Below are 27823 nucleotides of genomic sequence, written 5' to 3'. Positions count from 1 at the left end.
ATTTTTGGGGGCTGGCAGAATCTGGTGAATTAGGGCATTATTTGGGACACCTCTTATTTTTGGGGTGTTGACTTATCTTCTGGCATATGCAGTTATTTTATTTAGTCTGTACATTTTTAATGTCTCATGTAATCAAATTGCTTATGACTCCAGAGCACTGATAATGGGAACTTACTCATTAGCCGTTTTAATCAGTGGGAACCTGGCTGTGTGTGCCTAAAGGACCCACAGTTTGAAAACTCATGAATTCCCTGCAATACATACTATAGTATATATACTCCTGTAAGTCTTTTGATAACTATGGTTGTGGTTTTTCTGTGTGCTTCGATACTGAGAAAAGCAAAAACACAACCCTCTTAAAACTTGCGTAACTGCACTTTGCATGGCACAAATAGGAAAAAAAAACAAAGCATGAAAACAAGATAAGGCCAGGAACTGATAAAAGTATTTAGAACATTGGGAAGACTAGATGGGCCAAATGGTTCTTATCTGCTGTCACATTCTATGACTGAACACACAAACCATAAGCACTGTAGGCTATTGTATTGGGTTTATTACCCACTGAATAGTGCAGTTGGTGACCTTGTATAAAGCAAAATTATAGTAAGCCATGGTGGTTGTTACTACTTGTCCCCTAGATCAGAATTTAAAGGAACACTGAAGTGTCAGGAATAAAAACCTCTATTCTTAGCACTATAGTGTTAAAGGACCACTATAGTGCCCTGAGGCTGCCCCCACCCTCAGGGTCCCACTCCCGTGGCGCTGAAGGGGGAGGAAGGGGTTAATCCCTTACCTTTTTTCCAGCGCCGAGGTCCCTCTGCGCTGGGACTCTCCTCCCTCTTCTTCATTCATCGGCTGCATGCACGGCAAGAGCCGCTCGCGCATTCAGCCAGTCTCATAGGAAAGCATTCTCAATGCTTTCCTATGGACGCTGGTGTGTTCTCACTGTGAAAAATCCCATTACGGATTAACCCAGTTTCTCTGAAACTGCTATGTTTACTGCAAAAGGGTTAACCATAGCTGGACCTGGCACCCAGACCACTTAATTAATTCTGAAGTTGTCTGGGTGCCTATAGTGAACCTTTAAACTAGCTATTTAGGTTGTTCTGGTGATTATCATTCCCTTCAGGCTTTTATGCAGTAAACACTGTCATCTTGTAGAAAAGGCAGTGTTTACATTACAGCGAAGGGACACCTCCAGTGGTCATTCCTCAGACTTCAGATAGAGGTGCTTCCTGGGGCAGTCTTGCACAGTGTGACTAACATTCAGTGTCTCCACACTCTGCATGGAAACACTGAACTTTCCTCATAGAGATGCATTGATTCAGTGCTGATTGGTCCAGGCAGTTTCTGGCTATGCCCCCAAGCCTCCTTGGCTGAGATCAGAATTGACAACCTCTGCCAATGATTTTTCTGTGGTAAAGCATTGTGATTGGCTGAGGTTATCACTTCTGATGTTGTCTAGGTAGGCAGGTCATGGACAGAACCAGCATCAGCAGACTGAAATAAAGGTAAAATTTTACTATATTTGGGGGGGAGGGGGCGGAGCTAGATAACTTAACACTTCTGGGTCAGGGATACTGGTTTGTGTTCTTTTAAAATGGACACTATAGTCCATAGAACCACTGAAACTTACACATATTGTATTTATGTTCATGTTTTTTGAAATTTTAAGAAATCAATAGTTTACCACACCACCTTTTGACAGCCATCTTTAATTGCTTGATAAAAAAACAAATTCTGGAAACAAAACTAGAACATCATTTTAACCCCTTAAGGACGGCAGCGTGCATTGCACGTCCACGCCGTCCAGGGTACATAGCCACTCGCTGGCGATCGCAATGGGGGGACTTACCTGGCTCTTGGGGAGTATGGGGTATGTCCAGTTGTGTTTTTTTTTTTTGGTTTTTTTTCCCCCTTCGTATAGTGGCAGTAATCACAAGTGGGATGTTCCTTCCGGTCTTGGACAAGAAGCTCCCCCTTCTTTTGAGTTTTATAGCTGTGCTCCACCTGCTGCCTCCATAAAACCTGTAAGCCCTGAACACACACCAGTTCTTCTTGTCCCGGCAAACGGGACGGACAGGTTCCCCCGGTCTGGTGGAGAAAGGTGCAATCAGCACAGGCTGAGGTGAGTGCCCGATAGCTCCCTGGGCGGGAACTGAGTAGCACAGTACTTCCAGTCTCGCGTTACAAAACGCGACGGGTACTGCAATTTCTGTGGTTTCCTCGATGAGTTCCCGGGCGGTCCTCCTCGTCGGCATTACACAGCGGTGGAACGCACGCCCAGAAGGCGTTGCGTTCCACCAAACACGGATTAGCGCTACTGCGCATGCGCAAGACTGTGTTTTGGTGCCAAGTTTGAAAATATAGCTGTGCAGAACCTTTCTGACTCAAAGGGTGGGTGTACAGTTTGGGTTCTCCGTGTCACCAGCCCTCCTACACGGACCTTAGGTGATTTAAGGTGAGGTTTAACTTTTTTAAACTCTCCTTTAATTCACCTATACTTATGCATGCTTCAATTTATCAATTATTTACTATTCTGGTGTTTCACTGATATGTCCAGCCCTATATCTCCGGATAAGGCAGATAAAGACAAGATGTCAACATCTGTCCCCAAAAAAGCCACAAGCAAGTCTAAGCACTTATGTTGTCTGGAATGTGCTGTACCTCTACCTGACAGATGTCGCAAAAAGACATGTAATCAGTGCTCTTCAGAATTACTAGAGAAAGCAAAACAGACGGATATGGCATGCTTCCTGGACTGGTTTCAGGAAAATTTGTCCCAGACATTTGAGTCTTTTAAAGATACTGTGAAGAAAGAGCCGGCTATTCAAGAGAAACTGGCTAAAAAACGTAGGAGGAATAGATCTCCTTCTGTGTCTGACGTCTCTTAAGGAGAATGCTCTTTTTCTTCTCCTTCGGATATCTCCAGCCTGGCTTCAAGTGTGGAGGAGGGCTTTCCACCAGAAGAGCTGACGACATTTTTTTAAAGAAGGGACGATGACTGTACAAGAAACCGAACCTACCAAGGGTAAGGTTAAAGGTTTCCCAATGTCTCCTAAAATTTTGGATCTCCTTCATAGCGAATGGAAGAATCCTGAAAGACGTGCGTTTATTTCAAAGCATTTTAAACTGCTGTTCAAGCTACAGTCTGAAGAAAAATTGGAAGATCTTCCTAAAGTGGATATTCAGATTGTCCAGCTGTCAAAGAAAACCACTATGCCCATTGGAGAAGTCTCAGGTCTTAAAGACCCAATGGACAAACGAGCTGAAACTTCATGTAGAAGAATATTCCAGGCTGCAGGATATCAGTGCAGAGCTGAAATTGCAAGTTCAGCGGTGCTGAGAGCTCAGAGCGTTTGGCTACAAGCCCTGGAAGATTCCCTTATGGGAAAATCCGATACAGATCCTTCCCATCTCATGTTCCTACTTAAACTTTCGGATGCCTCCTGAGGAGTTTCTTCGTTTATCAGCAAGAATTATGGGGTTGTCGTCAGTAGCCAGAAGAGCGCTTTGGCTACGAACATGGACAGCTGATTCAGCGTCTAAGGCAGCCTTATGTGAATTACCCTTTGAGGGGGACACACTTTTTGGTACTCCTTTTGGAAGACATTATTAAACAGATGTTGGATACAAAGAAAGCCCTACCTCTGGAATCAAGAACCCAGGGATATAAAAGATTTCAGTACAAGGGTCAGCGGTCCTTTCATTACCAAGGGCGGTTTCGCAGGTTTCAAAAACATGGTGGGAACAGCCAGTGGTCTAGACATGAATCCAACAGGCAAGACAAAAAGAGGAAGTTTTGACGCCGAAAGAGTGGGAGGACGCCTTCGGTTCTTTGTCCACGAATGGAAAGAGTACTTCAAATGGGTGGATTATAAGAACCGTTTCAGAAGGTTACAGGATAAAGTTTTCGTCAAGACCACGTCCATCCTTCCTACTGTCAAGCTATCCTTCAAGTGTAAAAACAGAGGCTCTCCTAACAGAAGCGCTCCTTCTTTTAAGAAAAGATGTGGTAGCGAAGGTACCCGAACGTTGGGAATTTCAGGGAGTTTACTCACGCCTTTTCCTTGTTCAAAAACCAGATGGATCCTTTCGGCCGATCCTAGACCTGAAACAAGTCAACACCTGCATACCATACCAGAAGTTCCATATGGAAAGTATTCTGTCTGTAACGCACATTTTACAAAAGGGAGATTACATGGCAAAGTTATATTTAAAAGATGCTTATCTCCATGTACCGGTTTCAGAATCTTCCCGGAAGTTTCTCAGATTTGCAATTCTAACAAGAAAGCGAAGGATTCTCCATTTGCAGTTCAAGGTGCTTCCTTTTGACCTCTCCTCAGCTCCTCGAGGTTTTACAAAGATCCTGGTACCCATAGCAACAGTTTTACGTCTGAAAGGTATCTTGACTGTGCCATACCTGGACGATGGGTTCCTGAAAGCACAATCAAGACAACTGCTAAAACTTCATCTCAAGATTGCGATGAAGGTTTTAAAAGACCACGGTTGGATCCTGAACCTGGAAAAATCTAAGTTGACTCCGTCACTGAGTCTAGAATTCTTGGGGCTTCGGGTAGAATCACAGTCCCTCTCTCTTTTTCTACCAAAAAAGAAACAATTGAGGATTTAAAAAGCCGTATCAAAGCTGAAAAAAAAAAACTAAGCTCAATCAGGGATGCTATGAGGTTTCTAGGCCTCCTCACTTCTACAATCCCAGCAGTAGCCTGGGCAAAGGCGGAATCAAAACCATTACAATGGGACATTCTTTCCCAATGGACACGAAAACAGGAAGATCTAGACTCTGCCTTCCACCTATCCGAAGGGGTGAAAAGACGACTGAACTGGTGGAAAGACAGAAGCAACATCTCAAAGGGCCTATCGTTTGCACAGAAACAGTGGATTACGATAACCACAGTTGCCTCCCAGATGGGTTGGGGCGCCCGTCTAGGTTCTCAGTTCCATCAAGGTCTTTGGAACCGAGAAGAGGCATGCACTTCCTCAAATTTCAGGGAATTAAAAGCGGTTTGGAAGGCTCTGGTTTCCTTCAGTTCAGTCATCACCATTCAGACAGTAAGGATTCAGTCGGACAACGCCACTACGGTGGCTTATTTGAATCACCAAGGAGGCACAAAGGTAAAAGCTCTACAAGATCTCTGCTACCGCATAATGTCCTGGGCCCAAGCGAATCTTCTAGCAATATTAGCTACCCATATCAGAGGGTCTCTAAACATTATTGCAGAAGCCATTGGTCTCAGGCAGACTGGGCGCTATCAAAGTTTTCTTGGAGCTGGTTTCTCGCTTCGGCAGGCCAGAGATAGACTTGTTTACCACAAGGAGAAACAGAAAAGTACAAAGATTTGCTTCTCTTCGTACAGGAGATTACCCAGATGTCCTAGACGGTTTATCGATCCCTTGGAACTTCGACATGGCTTATGTTTTCCCTCCTATCGCTCTTATACCACGGATTGTTCAGAAAATAAGATGGGAGAAGGCAAGAATTTTGGCAGTTCTGGCCGAACAGAAGTTGGTTTTCAGAAGTGGAAAACATAATCATCTCACGTTGGCATCTCCCAGTCTCTTCTCACATTTTAGAGAATGTGAATCTTCCCGTAGAAACCCTGGAGATGTTTCACCTGACGGCATGGTTGCTGCAAGGATGATCCTTCAAGGTCATGGTCTTTCTGACAATTTGTGACGTTTAGCTGTCCACTTCGAAAATCTATTTCAGGGTTTGGATGAAGTTCAGAACCTGGTGTTCACTTCGGGGTTCGGATCCTGCCAAAGCCTCAGTCCCGGAAATTCTTTCTTTTTTGCAAGATGGGTTTGAAGCCGGCCTAGGGGTATTTACGCTCAAAGGCCAGATTTCAGCTGTCACTTCTTGGTTCGTGACATTTCCTCAAACATGCTTGTACGAAGGTTTATTAAGTCCATACGGTTGAAGAGGCCTCCCAATCTGGTTCCCTTTCCTACCTGGGATTTGTCTCTGGTTCTTCAAGCCCTTTGTGAACCACCGTTTGAACAGTTACTTCAATTCCCCATCAAACTGCTTACCTTCAAGATGGCCTTACTGGTGACTCACCTCCGCTAGGAGAATAGGTGAGATCCGAGCTCTATCTTCAGAGTTCACCATATTTCATCAAGAAAAAGTGGTCCTGCATCCCAGGCTTTTTTTTTTTTTTTTTTTTCTGCTTAAGGTTATATCAAGTGCTGCGATTAACCAGCCTATTATTCTGCTGGCCTTTTGTCAGCCTACATCAGATCTGGAAAGAAAGTAGCATCTCCTGGATGTTAGGAGATCCCTGAAAATCTACCTTCGGAAGACTCAGGAGTTTAGATCCTCAGATCATCTTTGTCTAATTTCAAGGCAAATGTAAGTGCGGTCTCCGGACCCTTGTTAGCTAGATGGTTGGCCTATCACTCCAAAGGGATTCCTCTTAGATTCCCATTAAAGGCTCATTCCATTAGGGCTATTGTGACCTCCTGGGCTGAAAGAGCAGCAGCATCACCTGAAGACATCTGCAAAGCGGCTACTTGGTCTTCATTACATACCTTTATCAAACATTATAGGCTGGACATATTCTCATCATCTGAGGCTGCTTTTGGGCGTAAGGTGCTGCAAGCTGTGACCTGCTGAGTCCCCACCCTTTATTTTGTTGCAGGGATCTTGGTATATCCCTTGTGAGTACTGCCACTATACGAAGGGAAAGAGTAATTTTACTTACCGTGATTTCCTTTTTTCTTTGTATAGTGGCAGTACTGGCTTTCCCTCCGCTTTGATGTGGATTAAATGACTTTGCATTATTTGGTCTCCGTTTGGTTCTTTTTTTTTTTTTATTACGTGTGTGTGTGTGTGTGTGTGTGTGTGTGTGTGTGTGTGTGTGTTCAGGGCTTACAGGTTTTATGGACGCAGCAGGCGGAGCACAGCTATGAAACTCAAAAGAAGGGGAGCTTCTTGTCCAAGACTGGAAGGAATATCCCTCTTATGAGTGCTGCCACTATACAAAGAAAAAAGGAATTTACGGTAAGTAAAATTACTGTTTTTTTAGTAGCCACTTAGTCACAAACACTGGCCAAAATTGGCCAGTGGCTACTAAAAGACTGGATATACCCAATTTGCAATACCTTGGGCTGTCTACTATTGCAAATGGTATGCCATCATGGGGGTAATTTTCATTCCTGGGCTACCATATGGTCTCAAAGGCGACGTAAACCAATCTGGTGAATTTCAGTGTGAAAAAGTAACCTGCTATATTTGACCCTGTAACTTCCCAAAACACCATAGGGGGTACTGTTTTACACGTGAGACATCGCTGAGTAAAAATGTGTATTTTATTGCAGTAAAAGCAAACAGTATTATGACGTTCAGTTAAAATGTCATGTAGAACTAAAAATAACAATTTCTTATTTTCTCCCTTTTTATTTTATTCATATTCAATTATGTTTCATAGCTAAATATTTGATGTTAAATGAAAGCCCTATTTCTCCTGAATAAAATATCCAATTGTGGGTGCACTTAATATAAAAGAGGTGAATTATGGTTGAACAGACAGTCAAATTCCAATTTTTCTTTACGTTTTTTGATCAAAACGTGTACATTTTGCTCAGTCTTTAAGGGGTTGAAAAGCTGTGGTGAACAGGGTAGCATTGAGACAGATAACTGACCCAAACTGCATTAAGATAGCTGTCAAAGAGTAGTGGGAATAGAAGGCAAGCAATTTCCTCAAATTTCAATATGAGAAAAAATTACATCAAAGGCACGCTCCATATCCTTTAAGCATTTTAGGTTGCTGAAAATCTGTGTGAAGTTGTGGGTTTTTTAAATTTATTTTTGGCAAAAGGTGCAGATTTCAAAAGAGAACACTTTGGTAAATTAACCTTGATATACCCCCACTTGGATTTCAAGCAGATAACCAAACCAGTAACATGACTGGTTAGCTCACTGGAGCCAAACTCAAGAGGTAGGGACTTCCGAGAGCACCTGCCTTGCAAAGACGTGTAATTGAGCTGCATTGGGAGTTCTGTGATTGGCCAGTCGCAAAGGCTGCAGACAAGAGACCTGCAGGTTTTTCAAGCTGTTCTTAAATTTGCCCTCAGTGAGAAAATGCATAATTAAATGAATGTTTTCATTTGGGGTGATCTAGACCAGGCATCAGCAACCTTCGGCACTCCAGATGTTTTGGACTACACCTCCCATGATGCTTTACCAGCATTATGGGTGAAATAACATTATGGGGAATGTAGTCCACAACATCTGGAGTGCCGAAGGTTGCTTATCCCTGTACTAGACGGTTGTGACACATCCCCTGTCCATGGATTATTTTCTTTTTGGTTCGGTATACGAACCATCCCCATACAGACTGAACAACTTGGTTAGTATACAGACTTATCTACTGAATGGATGGACCACTCAGAACAGTTGTGTGCTGCTCATTGACCTGGCTGACCTCCTTTGACACTCTCGAAAACTGCAATACTCAACATTCTAAGTGGTCTGCTAGGTGGCCGTAGTTCATATGGTCGAACACGAGGTGGTGGTAATCTTTACTTCACACACTGGGACAGTGGTGTTTTGATAAAGCAGACACCCCAGGGTATCTTATATGGTGTATATTGTGCATTTTTTTCACCCGTTTGTGGTGAGGGGGGGGGGGGGGAAATGGCATTTCTACATGTTACATTTTTGCTGAGTTTTTCTTACTTGATATTTACCACTGTCATTAAAAAAAAAAAAAAAAAAAAATATGCTCAGTTACATCTTCTGAACAATATGCTAAAATGTATGACCTAGACAAGGGCCAGGCAACCTTTGGCACTGCAGATGTTGTGGACTACATCCCCCATAATGCTCTTACATGGCAAAGCATCATGTTAGGTGTAGTCCAAAACATCTGCAGAGCCGAACGTTGCCTGTGCTTGCCCTAGAAACTGTTTTGTGAAGTTAAAGTGCTGTAAAAGACGTGACCAGTTCGGGTTTTTAAGTGTGAATTTTCATGGAGGGTTTTGATGCGTCAGTGTCCCATTTTAGAGTATTTTAGCAGACTACATATTCCAACTACACCATAAAGGCATACCACTTCTTAACGAAGACATCCCAGGGTATTTCAAAAGGCATATTTTAAACCTTGGCGTGGGATCATTTTTTTTTTTTTCTGCTAGCGTAGTGGTAATTTAAAAAGGTTTTGCAAACCTTGTGTGCTACAACTGTATAATCATATGGTCTCAGCTATGTCGTCTGAGTACAGCAGTACCCCCGTATGTACCTTTGCCAGGTATATGTGGACATTAAGTGGGCATGTTTCTCTGTCAGCAGCAGTTGCAAGTGTTTTATATCCTGATCTGTGTAAGTGCTTGTTTTGGAACATTGTTCTCTTTAAAATGTCCATTGTGAAGTCTGCAGTGTTTATTATTATTATTGCCATTTATATAGCGCCAACAGATTCTGTAGCGCTTTACAATATTATGAGGGGGGAGTGTTCTCTGTAAAATGACAGTTCAAAGAATGCAGCCACTTTAACATTTTGGAAAATAAACTTGCTTACAAAATATTGTACGGTTTAAGGTGGGGTGACATTTTATTTTACTTTTTTTTTTTTTTTTGGCTTTTTCGATTGTCTCCATAGTTTAGTCAAAGTACGATTCTTGTAAAATTTACTCTGGTATGATTCTCAGACCTAAAAATGTCAGCAGAACTTCTGGCAGTACAAATGTACAGTGTATATGCTTCCAGTTGTGGATCCTTTTATGCTTTTTTTTTTTTTAAATGTTTCTTCAGGGAGACATGCCTCGAGTCAGATTTTTCTACATCAAATCCATTTATAGAACTTTCACTTCTCAAATGTAGCCTGTAATAAAATAGATCTATTGTACTTTGACATGATCTACCCTTTCCCAGAACACTTTTTTTGCCTGGAATAAAACATTTTTTTTTTTTTAGCTAGTGTGCAGGCAGCCTGGGAATGTGGGTGTTTGTTGACCAGCAGGGACCACTCTGGGGTTCCTGGTCGCATATTTGCAGGCAGTGAACACTTTCCTTGAGTGCCTACGTTATTGGCAAGCAAGGGGCCACTCTCCAAGGATGCTTTGGTGTTTAATGCTGAGCAGGGGCCAATTTACTGGTTTACCTGAGTAGCTATTGGTGAGAAGGGGCCATTTTCCTGGGCACATGTTGGGGGACACATGCAAAACCTTTACCTAAATACTAGTTACGCAAAAGTTATTGTGGGGTTTTGAAGTGTTCTCTTTATTTTGTCTTGCATAAAGTGCATGTTTCAATGGAAATCAATACTTTCATTAAAAATTGACCTGGTCACACTTCCCTGGCTGTTAATCAACCCGGTCCTGTTACTTCCTGGTTTAGTACAGTGGAGCTAAACTAAGAGGCAACAATGCTCAGAGCACCTGCCTTGCAAAGACTTCTCATTGGGAAGTCTGATTGGACAGATTAAGTTTTGGCAGGGTTAGAAGGTAGGGATTGCAAAGGCAGAACTGTAAAAAATTTTTTATTTTTTTTCATCAGATGTTTTTAAATGTACCTCAATGAGGGAAGGGACAGGTGGAAACGCATTATTAAATGCGTTCAAGTCTTCATATGGGTATATCTATTTACCTAATCGTGATATTTCTCTTGTATTTGGGCTGTGAAGTGTTCCTTTAACCCCTTAACGACCAGTGACTGTTCAGAGCCGTCGTTGGAAAAATCCCCTTGAGGACCGATGACGGTCCTGAACTGTCATAACTGTGTTATGTACTTACCGGATCGCTGTTGTTGCTCCCGGTGTGGGGAGACTGCCTGACAGCCCAGGCAGTCTCCTTTCTGTGAATTAGGACCCCACGGCCATGTGATCGCTCAACAGAGCGGTCATATGGCAACAATAGTTGTCAAAGTATGTCTACAGGGAGACTGCCTGTGCTGAAAGGCAGTCTTCCTGCATGTGTAAAAAAAGTGTAATTTGTGTATAAAAATACTTATTAAATTACACACGCATATAGTGTGTATATTATAAAACACAAACAAATTAAACGTAAATAAAGTTTTTTTTATTTTTTTACATTATATAAAATTCTGTTCCAACTGTATTTTGATAATTATCAAAATACACTTGGCATGAGATTATATAGATCTATGTATATATCAAAATACAAAATATATATCCATATACAAAATTACATAAATAAGTTCATAAATATACACATGGACTTCAAATATATATGTTTATATATTTAAATTCTACATGCGTATTTATGTAGTATTTTTACATAATTAAGTAATTTTATTGACTGCAATTTGAGGGACCTGCCTGACAACCCAGGCAGAAAGTCCAGAGAATGTAATTTGCTAGCACTATATTTAACTCTAACTTTCTTTGACACCCTGAAACCTGTACAGGAGACTTCGCTGAACACAAATATTAGTGTTTCAAAACAGAAACATATCACAGCAATGATTGCCAGTGAAAGTGCCTTTTTTGCATTTTTCACACACAAACAGCACTTTCACTGATTGTTGTGATGCGTTATTTTTACTGTTTTGAAACACTACTTGTGTTCAGCGAAGTCTCCCGAGTATAACAGTCCTCCTCCCCTCCCCCCATGTACAGATTTTAGTGTTTTTGAAAGTTACAGGGTAAAATATTAGGTCAATTGTTTTTACATTGAAAATTGCCAGGTTGGTTAAGTTGCCTTTTGAGATCGTATGGTAACCCAGGAATGAAAATTACCCCCATGATGGCATACCATTTGCAAAAGACAACCCAAGGTATTGCAAATGGGGTATGTCCAGTCTTTTTTAGTAGCCACTTAGTCACAAACACTGGAAAAAATGTGTTCAAATTATTTTTTTTGCATTTTTCACACACAAATATAAATTCTAACTTTGGCCAGTGTTTGTGAATATGTGGCTACTAAAAAAAGACTGGACATTGGTTTATGGTATCGAATGGTACCCGTCAGGGATGCCCCTTATCCCCACTACTTTATATTCTAACAGCTGAACCCCTGGCATATGAAATACGAAAAAAATCCTGAAATAACAGGGTTTAAAATGAGAGATTTTAAGAAGTCAATATGCGGATGATACACTGTTAACATTAACCAACCCAATTAAGTCAGTCCCAGTTGCTATGAAAGTAATTGAAAGATATAGCCGTCTGTCAAACTATAAACTTAATGTTCAAAAAACGACGGTATTACCCTTCTATATGCAAGAGGAAGATTATCAATATCTAAATGAACATTATGCCTTTAAATGGGGGGAAAAAGGATTTGTCTACCTTGGGATCAATATAGTGAAAAATCCAGGTAATATAATGATGCCTAATGTAATCCCTCTGATTGGAGAATGTACTCAACCTCTAAAACAGTGGAATTCTATGCAGTTATCTTGGTGGGGTAGGGTTAATTTTATCAGGGCATATATTTTTCCTAGGTTTATTTATTGAGGATGATTCCGATACAGATGCATCCCCAACGGCTCAAACTCATAAATAAGATTTTTAGAGGTTATATATGGCTTGAGAAGAAACCCAGAATAGGACAGGATCTCCTATATTTGAAAGATAAACAAGGAGGTATTGGTTTTCCAAATATCTTCTTATATCAAGCGGCTCAGCTAATGCATACCCTTCCCTTAATTAAACAGGATAGAATCTCACAAAACTGTTTTGAAATAGAAGGGGAAGATATTACTGTCCCATATAATAATGTCGGCCTAATGTGGCCTATAAGAAATAGTGGAAATAGAAATATAGGGTGTTCTTCCGATAATCTGATAACAAAACCCCTTGTTAAGCTCTGGACTTACTTTAAAAATCAATTGGAACTAAGAAATAAAAGATTACCTGCTTTGCCCTTCAAAAACCTGGAGTTCTGGATGGAAAATCTAGATACGTCTGAATGGATTGGTAATGGGATCAAAAAAGTAGCGGATATATTAGAGGATAGTAGGATTATCTCCTTTGCTGAGATGCAGAGAATCTTTGGTGTATCATATTCACAGACTTTACTTAATTAGAATTAAAAGTTTTCTGAAAAGTTCCCTAGGTACTATATCGAAGTCATCCTCCATAACTAAATTAAATGAACTTATAGACTCAGAGAAAGACACAAAAATATTAACCAGATGTGCTGAGATTATGAAAGGTATAAAAGGACCTGACCTGTTCAGCCCCTAGCTAAAATCAAATGGGAAAGATTTATCAATAGAAATCGATATAAAGGAATGGAATAGGGCTCTTCAAACAGTGTACTCTACGGTACACTGCTTAAATATCAGGGAAGCTCATTATAAGCTTCTAAATAGATGGTATATGACACCAAACAAGATCCAGAAATTTTCGAAGGAAGATCTCTAGATGCTGGAGATGTGGTAATGAGGGGGCAAATGAACTACACATGTGGTAGGAGTGCGCTCCAATTAGGGAAGTGTGGGATCAATTTTTGGGTCGTATAAATAACCTTTTGGATATCACGCATATCTGGACTCCAGATATTTTGCTCTTAAACCTCCCACAATTAACTAAAGATAAGAAATGTTTGCTGATACATGCTCTGATGGCTTTTAAGATGTCCATAGCAAAAAACTGGAAAAAGACATCAACCGATTCATGGTTGTATATTCAGGCAATCATTATAACCCAATGTAAAATGGAAAGAGGTATAGCCTCCAATTTAAGGATTAATATTCGTCAATATGAGATTTGGGATAAATGGATAAAGGTCCTCAAATCCAACAGAGGAAAGACTACTTAACATTAAATAGGAATTTTTAGAAAAGTGGGAATCTAATATGAACTAGGAGCGGTATCATTTACAATATGAATGATAAAGTAAGAAATGTCAACTTAACTGTTTGTCTATTTGTTTATTTGTATGAGAGAGTTGGAAGTGAAGGACATCTAGTTTCCGGCACTTTCTCCTCTATTGAAGATTGTATGCAAAAAAAGGACTGGACATACCCCATATTGCATACCCTGGGTTGTCTACTTAAAAAAATAAAAATAAAAAATGTACATGTGAGGTGTGGTTCAGAGATTTGACAGATACTAGTGTTACAATGTGACTATTGATACATTTTAAAAATATATATTTTTGAAACCGCAAGTTCCTATTTGTACTTAGAGCCCTATAACTTGTTTATATATTTAAAAAAAAAAAAAACCTGGGTAGTGGGTGTTTTTTTAACCCCTTAAGGACCAAACTTCTGGAATAAAAGGGAATCATGCCGTGTCACACACGTCATGTGTCCTTAAGGGGTTAAACTCAGGACAAAATGTGATTTTTTTTTTTTCCTCTTGTTTTTCACCAGCAATTTTTTTTTTTTTTTGTAAATCATGATGATACAACTAATAGTATGTAAAGAAAGCCCTTTTTGTCCCGAAATTTTTTTATAACTTGTATGGGAACAGTAAATGAGAGTAAAATGACAGCTAAACGCAAGTGTTAAAAGAGCCCTGGTCCTTAAAGGGACACTATGGTCACCTGAACAACTACAGCTTATTGTATTTGTTCAGGTGAGATCTATAGCTCTCTTCAGGTAATCTAATGTATACACTGTATTTTCATAGAAAATAGTGTTTACATTGATAGAAATACCTCCAGTGGACAGCCACCAGAGGGATTTCCAATCATGTAGGGCCCTAAAAGGGCCTTGTACACGTCAGACGTATTAAAATACGTCTGACGTGTGCAGAAGAGAGAAGGCACTGTGTGCGCGCCTTTTCTCTCCTGCCTGTCAGCAGAGGAGTGGGGGCGGGCAAAGACCGTGAGCTGTCAGCTCAGCTCGCGGCTACGCATGCGCGGTAGTGCGCTCAGGACTTCATAGGGCGGCATGAATGCCGCCCTATGAAGTATGTGTGGCGAATCCGCGCACGAGGGAGCAATGACTCTTCCAAATAGAAGCATCTGCCTATTTTGGCATTTTGACGAAATAGGGGGCGCGGCTTCAAGAGGCTCCCGGCGCTGGAACCAGGTAAGTAAAATCGTCTGCCTGGAGAGTCCCTCTAATGTACAACATGACCAAAACAGTCTGGTCCTGAAGGGCTTAAGCACTCCACTGTGATGGGTATGTTGGCATAACTGACCTATCCAAGGTGTGTAAATGTGATAAATTTAATTTTCTACCTCTATTCTCAATAAATCTGGTGTGCTCCAACACGCGCTATATGCTGATGCAGTGTTTCTCATAGCATGTTAATTCCAGCTGAATTGGTAATGTCAGCCTGTGACCTATGGTGTTCTTCTATACAATGGGAGCACAGCAGTGTTCAGTCTGAGCAGTCAGTATCTGTGCAGTGTTTGTACTTTATGACATGATGCAACATTAGTCACAGGATGTTGTATCAAGATATGACTGTGCAGATGTCCTTAGGAATATACTGGGTGAGTGCCACTTGGTTTCAGTGTTATAGCTGCATAAACAAAGCCTAAGTAATGGACAAACTAAACTAGGGACATGGTGGAAAGGGACCTGTTAAAACTGGCTTAGTCTGTGGAGTGCAACTGTCTGAGTCTAGAACAGAAGAGATCTTGCCAAGTGTGTGATAAGTGATAGTATTTAGATTTCTAATGCCATGTTAATGCGTACTGTACTGAAGCACAGCTTGGCAAGTAAAGCTTCATATTTCACAATCTTTCCTATAACTCTGCATCTACATCTTGGCTCCAAGATGTTTTATTATTTTTTACATTTTTTAATTCATGAATTTTAGGTATTGACGCGTTTAACGGATTAAAGAGCAGCATTTAAGTGAAAATCCAGCACAATCAAAAGATATTTCATTAAAGGGGCACTTCAGCATTTTTTGTTTACAGAAGTTAGTCTCATCTGCAGCCTTTGCAATTTCTATCGATCATCTGTAAACCTAAACTCTGCAAGTGTATTTTAAAAGCCACTAATTGTGTTTTTTTTTTTTGTGTGGTTTTTTTATTTATTGTAAAATTTCTTTGCTTTTGAGGTCTTTACCCGCAGTTGTTGCTAGCATATTCTATAGAAAAAAAATATTTTGTACTTGCCTGTAACTACAGCAAGCTCCTGGTAAATGAAAACTGAACAGAGCCCTAGAATGATAATTGGGGTGTTCATGAGGGAGAGCTTTAGGCAAGTAAGCCTCTCCCCCCAGCCCCCATATGATCACGCAGCTTTAAATGTATAGCATAATGAATAGTGGATGTCTGACAGTATAGAAAGACTGCACCACTTTCTCTAAGGTACAGTCACAGCACCTTTAGCTTATAGTGGGGAATTCCCTGATCTGTGAAAATACATTCATAGTAATGTCAGTCTGAAGTGCTGCAACATTTGTGCCTGCAGTGTGTATGTATTTAAATGGCAGGTTATCAAAGGGCTGTGCATGGCTGCTTCGCACAGTCTGTGTAATCTTGATTTCAGCATCTGTCTCTTGTTATACAGGCTACATGAGATTAAAGCTCCAGCTAGAAATACCACAATACTCACACACACTTGTAGGTCTGGGGGAGGGAGGATCCTACAAGAAGCAGCAACTAATCCCTCCCAGATTTTACTGGTGGCTTCACAATATGCTTGTGCTGCTCATGGGTGTGTAAATGAAGTGCATTTTGGCATGATACGGATAGTTTGGATGCCTGGTTAAGTTATAGGGTTTTACTGAAAACTTGGTCTTCTATTGGCTATTGACATGCTTGTGATGATGCAGACTAATGTGGGTTTGTGGGATACTTGCAGATCTCTCATGGAAGGCCCATGATTTGCGATGCGATATTTAACATTTCATGCTTACTGTGAGCTTGTCTACAGTCAGCTAAACCTGATAGTAAACGAGAACTTTCAAGGTGTATGAACTATACACCCCTTGTAATGAAAGCTCCTGGTTATAGAAAAGGGCTGCATTTTGGGCAGCGTACATTGAAGGTTTTCTACTTCTCTTTCCTTCTACAGATTCTGCCATGATGAACGGTTCAAATATCGGGAACTCCACATCCAACAACAAATCCAAGGAAGAGCAAGTTGTAAATGGACATGACGAGAATGAAAACAACCCCTTTGCTGAATATATGTGGATGGAAAATGAAGAAGACTTCAATAGACAGGTGAGTGATGTAACTTATGGAAAATTAAACAAGTCAAAAGGAACACGAGTCGGGCAGCACAAAGCACATAATGTATTCTGCTTAATGTATGGCACAAAGACAGACTGGTTTCTCTTCTTGACTAATGTTACACCCTGGTAAACTCCCATTTGCATGATTGGATAAGTCAGTGTCACGTTACAGGCTTACACCTGTGTGATCCTTTGTATAATTCTTCAAGTCTGCTTTTCAAAAGCATGTTTCATCCCTACTTGTTTTATTTTTATTAACACCCTATGCTAAACTACATCTAGCAGTAAAATCTGTACACTTTGTAAAAATTCATGCAGAGATGACATTCCTGGCATTTTGGTTCAGAATTGCCTAGCCCTAATTGAATTCTATTAGTTTGATATGCAAACAGTATAGTGTTCTTGTGCTCAGTAATGCCATTGGCTCACTGTTTCTGACTAGTGAGATAACGTGAACGGTGAAAATATGGCCAGTTTCCTTTCCCTCACACTCTAAGTCCTGTAAGTCACATGTTGAGTCCTTCTACCTTCTGTGTCAGAATAACTTTGTTCACAGTGAAGTGAGGTTAACTTTAAAACATCAAAGGCTTGTAGAAAGGTGCAACAACCTCCTGTAAGATCAAAAGAAAAGTACCTAAAAGCTTTAAGTTCATTAACCCCTTAAGGACCCCTTGGAGTGATCACTTCCGGGTTGCTCCACGTGGCGCATGGCTTCTGATGCTCTGCCGGTGTGCTGTGTGCCTTGAGCCCCTTAACCCCTTACCTCCCTCCACCCATTCCCATGTACTTACCAAATCGCCTCCGTTCCCCAGCCGGCGATTGGTGTTGGTGACAGCCCAGACAGTCCGTCGTCCCCCCTCCCCCCCTCTGCAAAAAAGGACGCAAGGGCCATATGATCACTCTGTAAGAGCGGTCACATGGCTGCAATAGGTGTCCATAGTGTTGCCAGCAGGGGGATTGCCTGAACAGCCCAGACAGTCCGTCCGTCCCCTCCCCCTCTGCAAAAAAGGACGCAAGGGCCATATGATCACTCTGAAAGAGCGGTCACATGGCTGCAATAGGTGTCCATAGTGTTGCCAGCAGGGGGATTGCCTGAACAGCCCAGACAGTCCGTCCGTCCCCTCCCCCTCTGCAAAAAAGGACGCAAGGGCCATATGATCACTCTGAAAGAGCGGTCACATGGCTGCAATAGGTGTCCATAGTGTTGCCAGCAGGGGGATTGCCTGAACAGCCCAGACAGTCCGTCCCCTCCCCCTCTGCAAAAAAGGACGCAAGGGCCATATGATCACTCTGAAAGAGCGGTCACATGGCTGCAATAGGTGTCCATAGTGTTGCCAGCAGGGGGATTGCCTGAACAGCCCAGACAGTCCGTCCCCTCCCCCTCTGCAAAAAAGGACGCAAGGGCCATATGATCACTCTGAAAGAGCGGTCACATGGCTGCAATAGGTGTCCATAGTGTTGCCAGCAGGGGGATTGCCTGAACTGGCTGGCAGGCCCCCTGCTGGTGAAAAAGGTAAATAAAAAAAGTTTAATGAATTCAAAAAAGTTTATTTTTTATTTTGTATTTATTAATATATACATATAATATAAAAATACATATACACGTGTAATTTTACTGTGTATATATTATAAAAAATAAAGAGAATAAATTTACATATATTTGAACTGTATTTTGATATCAAAATACACTTAAAGGAACACTATAGTCACCTACATTACTTTAGCTAAATAAAGCAGTTTTAGTGTATAGATCATTCCCCTGCAATTTCACTGCTCAATTCACTGTCATTTAGGAGTTAAATCACTTTGTTTCTGTTTATGCAGCCCTAGCCACACCTCCCCTGGCTATGATTGACAGAGCCTGCATGAAAAAAAAACAACTGGTTTCACTTTCAAACAGATGTGATTTACCTTAAATAATTGTATCTCAATCTCTAAATTGAACTTTAATCACATACAGGAAGCTCTTGCAGGGTCTAGAAAGCTATTAACATAGCAGGGGATAAGAAAATCTTAATTAAACAGAACTTGCAATAAATAAAGCCTAAATAGGGCTCTCTGTACAGGAAGTGTTTATGGAAGGCTGTGCAAGTCACATGCAGGGAGGTGTGACTAGGGTTCATAAACAAAGGGATTTAACTCCTAAATAGCAGAGGATTGAGCAGTGAGGCTGCAGGGGCATGTTCTATACACCAAAACTGCTTCATTAAGCTAAAGTTGTTCAGGTTACTATAGTGTCCCTTTAAAATGAAATATCTAAATAGATATATATTCTCAAAATATACATAATTTAATAAATATACACGTAGACTTCAAATGTGTGTGCATATTTATATAATATTTTTAACAGTGTTTCAAAACCATAAAACATATCACAGCGATGATATTGTCAGTGAAAGTGACTTTTTATTTTTCTCACACAAATGGCACTTTCACTGATTATATCATTGTTGTAATAAGTTTTACTGTTTTGAAACACTAATATTTGTGTTCAGCGAAGTCTCCCGAGTAGAACAGTACCCCCATGTACAGGTTTTCTAGTGTCTTTGAAAGTTACAGGGTCAAATATAAGGCCGTGTGTGTTATTTTTTAGTTTTTTTTATTTAATTTAAATTTGTAGATTGGTTATGTTGCCTTTTGAGAGATTATGGTAGCCCAGGAATGAGCATTACCCCCATGATGGCATATTTCAAGAGAAGACAGCCCAAGGTATTGCAAATGGGGTATGTTCAGTCTTTTTTAGTAGCCACTTAGTCACAAACACTGGTCAATGTTGGCGTTCATAATTTTTTTTTTGCATTTTTAACACACAAATATAAATGCTAACTTTTTGGCCAGTGAATATGTGGCTACTAAGACTGTTCATCCCCCATATTAAATACCCTGGGTTGTCTACTTTTCAAAAATATATGGTTAGTTGGGGGTAAATTACATTAGCCGGCTTCAAAATGTGAAAATTCCAAGTTGGAAAATTGTAATGCGCACCCAGAGAACCTAACACACATATACGTGGGTGGTTTCACATTACTCAGGAGATGTTGCTGAAAACATATTGGGGTGTTCTTTGGCAGTAAGCCTTAAAGTTCTCAGTACACATATTCTTAAATGGCTTTGTGTGTCAAGTCACCAATTGTTTTAATTTTTTTTACATTTGGCATACAATGGTGGTAAAATGGCTGCATGAAGAGTCAAAATACCCAAAGGTTTAATTCCTTAGGAATCCCTGAATAACCCTTCACATGTATATATTTTTAAAAGAAAACAACCTGACAGATTTCAGTGTTACAATGTAACTTGTGTTAATTTTGGGGGGAAATGGCAAAGTGATACTTGTACTTATTGCCCTATAATTTCCAAAAAAACTCAGGACAAAATTTAGAAACTATTTAGCATGGGTGTTTTTTGGCGGTTGTAGATGTGTAAGATTTTGGGGGTCAAAGTTCGAAAGTGTGTGGTTTTTTTTTTTTTTTATAGTAAATTATATATGATGAAAATAATGGCGAGGGAAAAAGTGTATATAATGTGTGGGTACAGTAAATGAGTAAGAGAGGGAAAACTACAGCTTTACACAAACACCAGAAATGTAAAAACAGCCCTGGCCCCAAACGGTAAGAAAATTGAAAAGCAGTCTGGTTACTAAGGGGTTAAATCTCTTCTCTTCTGAGAACCCCCCCCCCCCCCCAAAAAGATTTTTTTTTGTATAGACAGATTTTATAATGTCCACTGTACCCCAGTTTCCTGTCGTCACAGGAGTACGTTGTTTGTGTCTGCTTTAATTTTGTTTGGACTTTGACCTGTGGCTTTGATAGCCAGATACAGTCCATTCTGCCAAAAGTTTTACAAATCTGTATAAGAAGTTAAGCAGGATACTGAGCACTCAGTCTAAACTATTTGAAGACTGCACAAACTGAACGGCGTTCCTTTTTCAACAAACTGCCATTTTTGTGGGGTCCTTTGGTTACTGTTCAAGCAGCATTTTTAAGCAATATCTAGATTTTGTACTGTTACTACTTTCATGACAGTTCAGAATTTTATTTTAAAGGGTCACTATAGTCACCAGAACAACTACAGCTTATTGAATTTGTTCTGGTGAGTAGAATCATTACCTTCAGGCTTTTTGCTGTAAACGCTGTCTTTTCAGAGAAAATGCAGTGTTCACATTACAGCCTAGTGATAACTTCACTGGCCACTTCTTAGATGGCTTCCTGGGTCATGGCTGCCTAAAATTCATCCAAACATTCAGTATATCCTCCCTCTGAATGGAGACTCTGAACTTTCCTCAGAGATTCATTGATTCAATTCATCTCTATGGGGAGATGCTGATTGGCCAGGGCTGTGTTTGAATCATGCTGGTTCTGCATCTTTGTCAGTATCAGCCAATCCCATGGGGAAGCACTGTGATTGGATCAGACTACCACTTCTGATGTCAGCAGACTGCTTGTTTTTCTGAGGCAAACTGCATGCATAGTTACAGCTCCAGACTTGAAAACAAGTAAGATTTCTATATTTAGGGAGGCATGGGGGGGCCAGGGTGGCTAGATGGTGGTGGTTTTAACCCTATAGGGTCAGGAGTACATGTTTGTGTTTCTGACCCTATAGTGCTCCTTTAAGCTGTAGACTGTTGGTTGTATTTTGACACTCTTCAAATAGCTGTTTTTCACCAGTCTGCGATACAATTTCACACAATGTTGGCATGTCTCAATGTGCCCATCTTCATTGGTTCGTGAAGATTGTCATATGGCCAGTGCAGGAGTACAATGGTGGCTTTAAATTTTTATTTTTTTTTTTTTTTTTTTTACACTCCAAAATATTTCAAATGATGTTTTGGGGCAATTTCTTCCAGTTTGGTGGTTAACATACTACAGTATTGCTGTGAATTTAAAGGACCATCTTACTGCAGTGGTCCCATATTTGTATATGCCATATGGGGCAACAGGATTTATGGATTACTAGCAGTTGCAGGACCACTTCCTGACTTGTGTATTTTTTTTATATAGAAATGGTTATATATAAGTTATGGTGCTGCTTCTTTGCTGTATGGATACAATTTAGTAAGCAGATTCCAAATAGGAAGGGGTTTAAAAACACTCTAAAATTTTACACACATTTGAATCCCCATACTAAAATGTATTAGTGGTGATTGGTTAGTGTTGGTAATCTTGTAAAATGAAGAAAGAATTCGATTTCCTGAATGTGCTTCACTTATGTTCTTGCCCATTCAGGTGGAAGAGGAGCTTCAAGAGCAGGAGTTTCTGGATCGTTGCTTCCAGGAGATGTTGGATGAAGAAGACCAGGACTGGTTCATCCCATCCCGTGACTTGCCGCAGGGTGTGGGGCAGTTACAGCAGCAGTTAAATGGTCTCACAGTCAATGAAAACCATAATTCCGAAGACATATTGGTATGAATGCTTTTTAATATTCCAATGTCATACATTGAATGTAATTTTAGTCTGTGGTTCTTGTTTTGCATTAGTTTTCTATGAGCTGTCCTGGTTTTTTGCAAAGTACATAAGGAATCTCTACATATATATTTCTGCATTTAATATTTGTAGTCCATGATATTCTTCTGATGGTCTCTGGTAGTGCAGTGGAAAAAATGCTTTGAAATAACACTTTACAAAAGATGTGATAGGAGTCGGGACACTTTTCTACAGGTGTCTGCAGATATCCTGGGTAGACCATACTACAAATATCCTCTTGTCAAACAACTTTTTATTGCGAAATGTTTGACATTGTTTTATCTCTGCTTGATAATGTAGACTGTAAATGCTGAGAATAATCCAGACGACCACAAAAGGGAGACTACTGGGTTTACCGCGCCAGACCTGGCAGAGGAAGGGGGCTCATGCAATCATGGAAGCCATAGTTCCCGTTTCTTCTGCCGACTGGCTGTATGCAAAGTTCACGTTGACCTTACCTGTAATGTTGTGCGTAGACCTTTGAAATCCAAAAAGGAACAGGGCTCATGTAGCCAAGAGAGTACGGGCCCCGCTTCTGTCTTTCAGCCCACTGGCATAAAACCCAGGGAATCTGGCTGTATACAGACCGGTCTGTCCTTGCTGGAGGAAGACCCTGCTTGTCATGGAAGTCCAGGGCCAAATTCCTTCCATGAGAGGTCCCCTGAAGGAATACCCAACTCACCTCAGGGTTACCAGTCTCCACATTCCAGACTGTGCCAAATGGAGGATGTGGCCCTGGTTACTCCTGGCAGTGGTAGGCTTTCCAAACAGTCTGGATTTTCTAGAAGGAAGAAGACCCGACCATCTCGGCTGCCCACATTGTTTAAAGAGGAAAGTGCTTGCACTGCTTGTGGGGTTCCAGCAGTGTCTAGCACAGTAAAAGCAAAGTCTCGGAGCAGTGTAAATGTGTAAGTTCCCCCTTTCTACTTGGCACAGCTCGCATAACCTGTAGGTGATTGGTGCATGGCAGCACACCTCTATAACCACCACTATTTTCACTTTCCTGCATTGACAAATGTTTTTATACCGAATGTTTAACCCCTTAAGGACCAAACTTCTGGAATAAAAGGGAATCATGACGTGTCACACACGTCATGTGTCCTTAAGGGGTTAAAGTTGCTGGAGAAAGTTAGTACAGTGGTGCTTAGCATGTCCTTTAACCCCTTAAGGACCAAACTTCTGGAATAAAAGGGAATCATGACCTGTCATGTGTCCTTAAGGGGTTAAACATCGGCTTTAATTTATATAGAAAACGAGTTCTTTGACCTGTAAATAATCTCTGGATTGTGCTTTGTGTGGGTTTTTTTTTAATTTTATTTTTTTTCCCCCTTCCCTTCTCATTTGCACCTCCTCTCTGTATTGTGTGTTCCAAAAGACAGCTAGGGTATTTCCATGATAAAAAATATGCATTTATATCAGTTTGTTTGCATTTAAGATTTAATAAAATTTATAGTGTATGTATCTGGCTTGGTACACAGAAGTGGTTTCTCCCAATCCAGAACCATATTGAAGTGGAATTCTATGCTACAAGGACTCGTGTACTTACATGATTGAGTGGCTTCCTATACACTGTAGCAAAAAGCTTGGTAATACACATGCATTCACGTTACCATGCTTTATAGGACAACCTGCATGCCCCATTTTGATGAGTGTGCTTCCATCTGCCGATATCTATCTATGGAGAAATACTGTAAACTTATGTCTTGTTTTTAAGTATACTGGAAATAAATTGATATTCTAGCTGTATACTTTAGTTAGTAGTTTAACAAAAATTGGTTGTCAGAAATATGCACTCTGCTCTTCAGCTATATTTGGCCAATAAGTGGCTTTAAAATATGGATGTAATTGGCTGTGGTGCAATATACATTTTTCTACATACTGATAGTCCCACAGGTGTCTTTGTATCTCAGTCTTGGTCAAATTACTAAAATGGTTGGATAAGAACCTAGGGAAGCCTAATGGCATCAACCCATTCTATCTGTTTGTAGTAATGTTGCCTAGATTGCACTTTATGCCTTAAGGACGAAGGCAATTGTCAAAGTCCTGAACTAAAGCAAAACCTATAACTTGCACTGTCTGTTCAACAATTTTTATTTTTTTATTTTTTACTGCAGGCTGTCACACAGCCAGGGAGGAGTGCCTAGGGCTGCATAAACAAACTGTGATTTAACCCCTAAATGGCAGTGAAACCTCAGAGGCATGATCTATTCAGTAAAATCTATAGCTTCATTAAGCAAAGTTGTTTTGGTGGCAATGTCCCTTTATAAGTGGGAAGAAAATATTAAAGGGATTGAGTGGATACATATTTCTATTTTTACACATTCAGTTCAACCAACTAAAGTGAGTCATATTGCCAAATTGGCAAGTTGGTACCATCTACCTAGTAATTGGGATATTTTAATTTTTTTTTACAAATGGAAAGCCACATGTAAATCCCCACAAATTGTGTCGAAAGCTTGTAATGAAAAATATAGTAACAATAATTGCAAACATGATCTAATTTTTTTATATATATAAATTTTTTTACATGTTTATATTGACTAATGCCTCCTCCTTTATATCTTCACAGAGCAAAAGCAATCTGAACCCTGATGCCAAGGAATTTGTTCCTGGGGTGAAGTACTGAACATTACTGGCAACTTTTTAAAACAGACTGTTTCCTTAAATCTTCAGGACAAAACTGCACAACAAAGTGGGATTGTTCGGGGAGGTGGTCAATAATGATGCTTTAACTCGGCACTGTGACTCGAGTAACTTTATTGTGGGATTATGTTTTTTCTTCAGGCGTCTACGCGTTTCCCCATTTTACAGCATATTTTGTTTGTATGCTTGTTGGACTTCAATTTTTTTTTTTTTAATTTTATTTTTACGGGGGTGCAATTTTCATCACAAAGACCATGTGCTGTTGTATTAAAAAAAAAAAAAAAAGGAACAATATGGAAGTTACCTAAATAAAATCATGGTGGGTTTTTTTGTTTCCCAAAAAAACAATTTCCCCATTTTAATTCTCATCTATTCATCATCCACCATGAAATACTGGAGACTGGTGTAGTCACTTTTGATTTAAAGATGTTGAATTGGGTTACATTGATCATCTATGAACTTTAATGCCACAAGGCATCCAGATATACAGATTGAGGTGTAGGTATATCGGTCTCCAGAGAGGATATTTTGTTTTTAAGTTTTATGACTTGTCTGTTCTGATTGCAGCTGTAGTGCATTTAACGATTTCCAATGTTGGATTTTTTTTTTTTTTTTTTTTGTGAAACATAATTCCACCAGCTTTTCTTTTAATTGCTCTGATACAAAATAAATATATTGCATTGCTTGCTTGAGCAATGCTGATCCCATAAACAAAACAAAAAAAACCTGTTTTGACCTATTATGCTGCAATTTGTAAACCATTTTGCTTTACAATAGTATTACGGTAAGCATTAGACACTACAGAACGCAAGAGCTACACATTCAGGCTGTTACATGAAGCTTTAGGGAACGTTACAGGGGTTTGGTTTTTGTAACACCCACTAGAAAGGTCTTGATTATGCCATTTTTCAGCAGATACTTGTCTGAGCTTTTACTATTAAACCAGGATAGTGTTTATTCAATTGAGTGAGGGTGCTGGTTATTTCATAAACTCGAGCAGTGATCTGCATGTACCAGTCTAGTCTTTGAATCTGTGAAAGCAGTGTTCCTGTGCATTGATGCCTCTACTCCTAGAGTTTGACCAGTCCTAACCGTACATGACTCTCTCATATGATGTCAATTGAGGTAGTGCCATTCTGATAATTGCAGCAAAACCGCCTGTAAAAGGGACTTTAAAAAATAAGCGTTTTTTTTAAACTGCCTCAAGAAATGTATTTGTTTTTATGAAATTATATGAACAGCCACCGTAAGAGAACCTAATAAAGCAGCCTGATCATTCTCTGTCTGGTAAATCACTGTGTAAAGGGTTGGTTATATCTGTTAGGTCATTGTACTCACTGCCAGTCAGCAATGATTCTTAGTGTTGAGGGGTGTGGGGGGAGAGGGGATCACACAAAAAACAGCCATTTGAGAAGCAATGGTAAAGTTGGATGGAATTTATTTAAACAAATGTGTGTAAAAAAAAAAAAAGGATATATATATTTTTTCTTTTTTTTTGCCAGTTGCCTTTGGTTTGTGCCCATTTAGCAAACAAATTTGGTCCTGCACTTGTACAAGAGTCCAGCTCACAATTATTTGTTGCAATTCTTCTCAAAGGTGTTCAATGGGGTTTTGGCCAGTACTCTGTACAGGTCACTCAAGTTCTCCAAATCATGTGTGGACCATGCCTTGTCCACAAGGGAACGGTCATGCTAGAACAGGAAAGGGCATGCATGAAGTGGTAATGTAATCCCCTCCTTTCTGTGCTTTAACACTTGGAGCCCTCACTCTTGTCGCAACCACCCAGCCATGAAGTGGTAGGCCACACATTTCAGACTCTTAACAGTAAGCAGTTGGCTTTAGCAGAATTGCCACAACAAACATTTGGCATTCTGACAGTACCATGTTTAAAGTAACGGAGCCTGACTATTGCCTAGATTTGTCTATGGAGATTTCATGTTCTGAATTGTGTCCACCTGAAGCTGAAACCACTGAACCCAAATTATTGGAGTTGTCCACAACGATCTGGCTACATAGTGTAGAGCAGGAGCATGCTGCAGGTATCAATGAGATACTGTCAGCACTAGCTACCAGAACAATGACATTTTAATGTTTGGGTTCTTGTGGCCATGGCATGTCTATGCTGGCATTTAAAGGAAACTGCCACTTCAGGGAAAATGCAGTGTTTAAATTACAGCATAGGGACATGTCTAGTGACAGTCACTCACATTGCCATTAGATGTGCTTCCTAGTCAGTGCTGCACAATGTTTAGCATGGAGGTGCTTAATGTTCCTCATAGATGCATTGATTCAATGTATCATATGAGGAGATGCTGAATGGAACAGTGGAATAAAAACGTGAATTGCTGACACTAGTGTTCCTTTAAAGTATCTCCTGGAGACCACATACCTTATTACATGTAGAATTGCGTTCATTCTTGCCTGAGTAATTTGTAATGCAATCATGTAAGTAAATAACACTGGATTGGTGCCTTTACAAACTTTATGCTTACTCTGAGCAGAGCCATCTCTTTATCCCTCATTGGTCAAAAGCAGATTATGTGGCTGGGGTGGGGGTGTGAGTTTGCAAATCCTAAAATCATGTGCAAGTACTAGGAATCTCTAAAATGCACTCTGGGTTGTTTCAGCCTTCATAGTAGTATA

At 40.2% G+C, this 27823-nt stretch overlaps 1 protein-coding gene across 1 annotated transcript in view; it reads left to right on the top strand.

Moving 5' to 3' along the window:
* PAIP2B (poly(A) binding protein interacting protein 2B) overlaps positions 1-26458 on the top strand; it is a 30931-nt gene extending 4473 nt beyond the window's left edge. The window contains exons 2-4 of the mRNA XM_063457575.1: positions 16916-17067; positions 22301-22477; positions 25107-26458. Of these exons, the coding sequence (XP_063313645.1) occupies positions 16924-17067; positions 22301-22477; positions 25107-25163 (378 nt within the window). The 5' untranslated portion in view covers positions 16916-16923 and the 3' untranslated portion in view covers positions 25164-26458. The remainder of the gene's footprint in view (positions 1-16915; positions 17068-22300; positions 22478-25106) is intronic.
* The last annotated feature ends 1365 nt before the right edge of the window (positions 26459-27823 follow it).

This window comes from Pelobates fuscus, chromosome 6, assembly GCF_036172605.1.
Source record: "Pelobates fuscus isolate aPelFus1 chromosome 6, aPelFus1.pri, whole genome shotgun sequence".
Classification (NCBI taxonomy): domain Eukaryota; kingdom Metazoa; phylum Chordata; class Amphibia; order Anura; family Pelobatidae; genus Pelobates; species Pelobates fuscus.
This window is presented reverse-complemented; position numbering and strand designations above follow the sequence as displayed.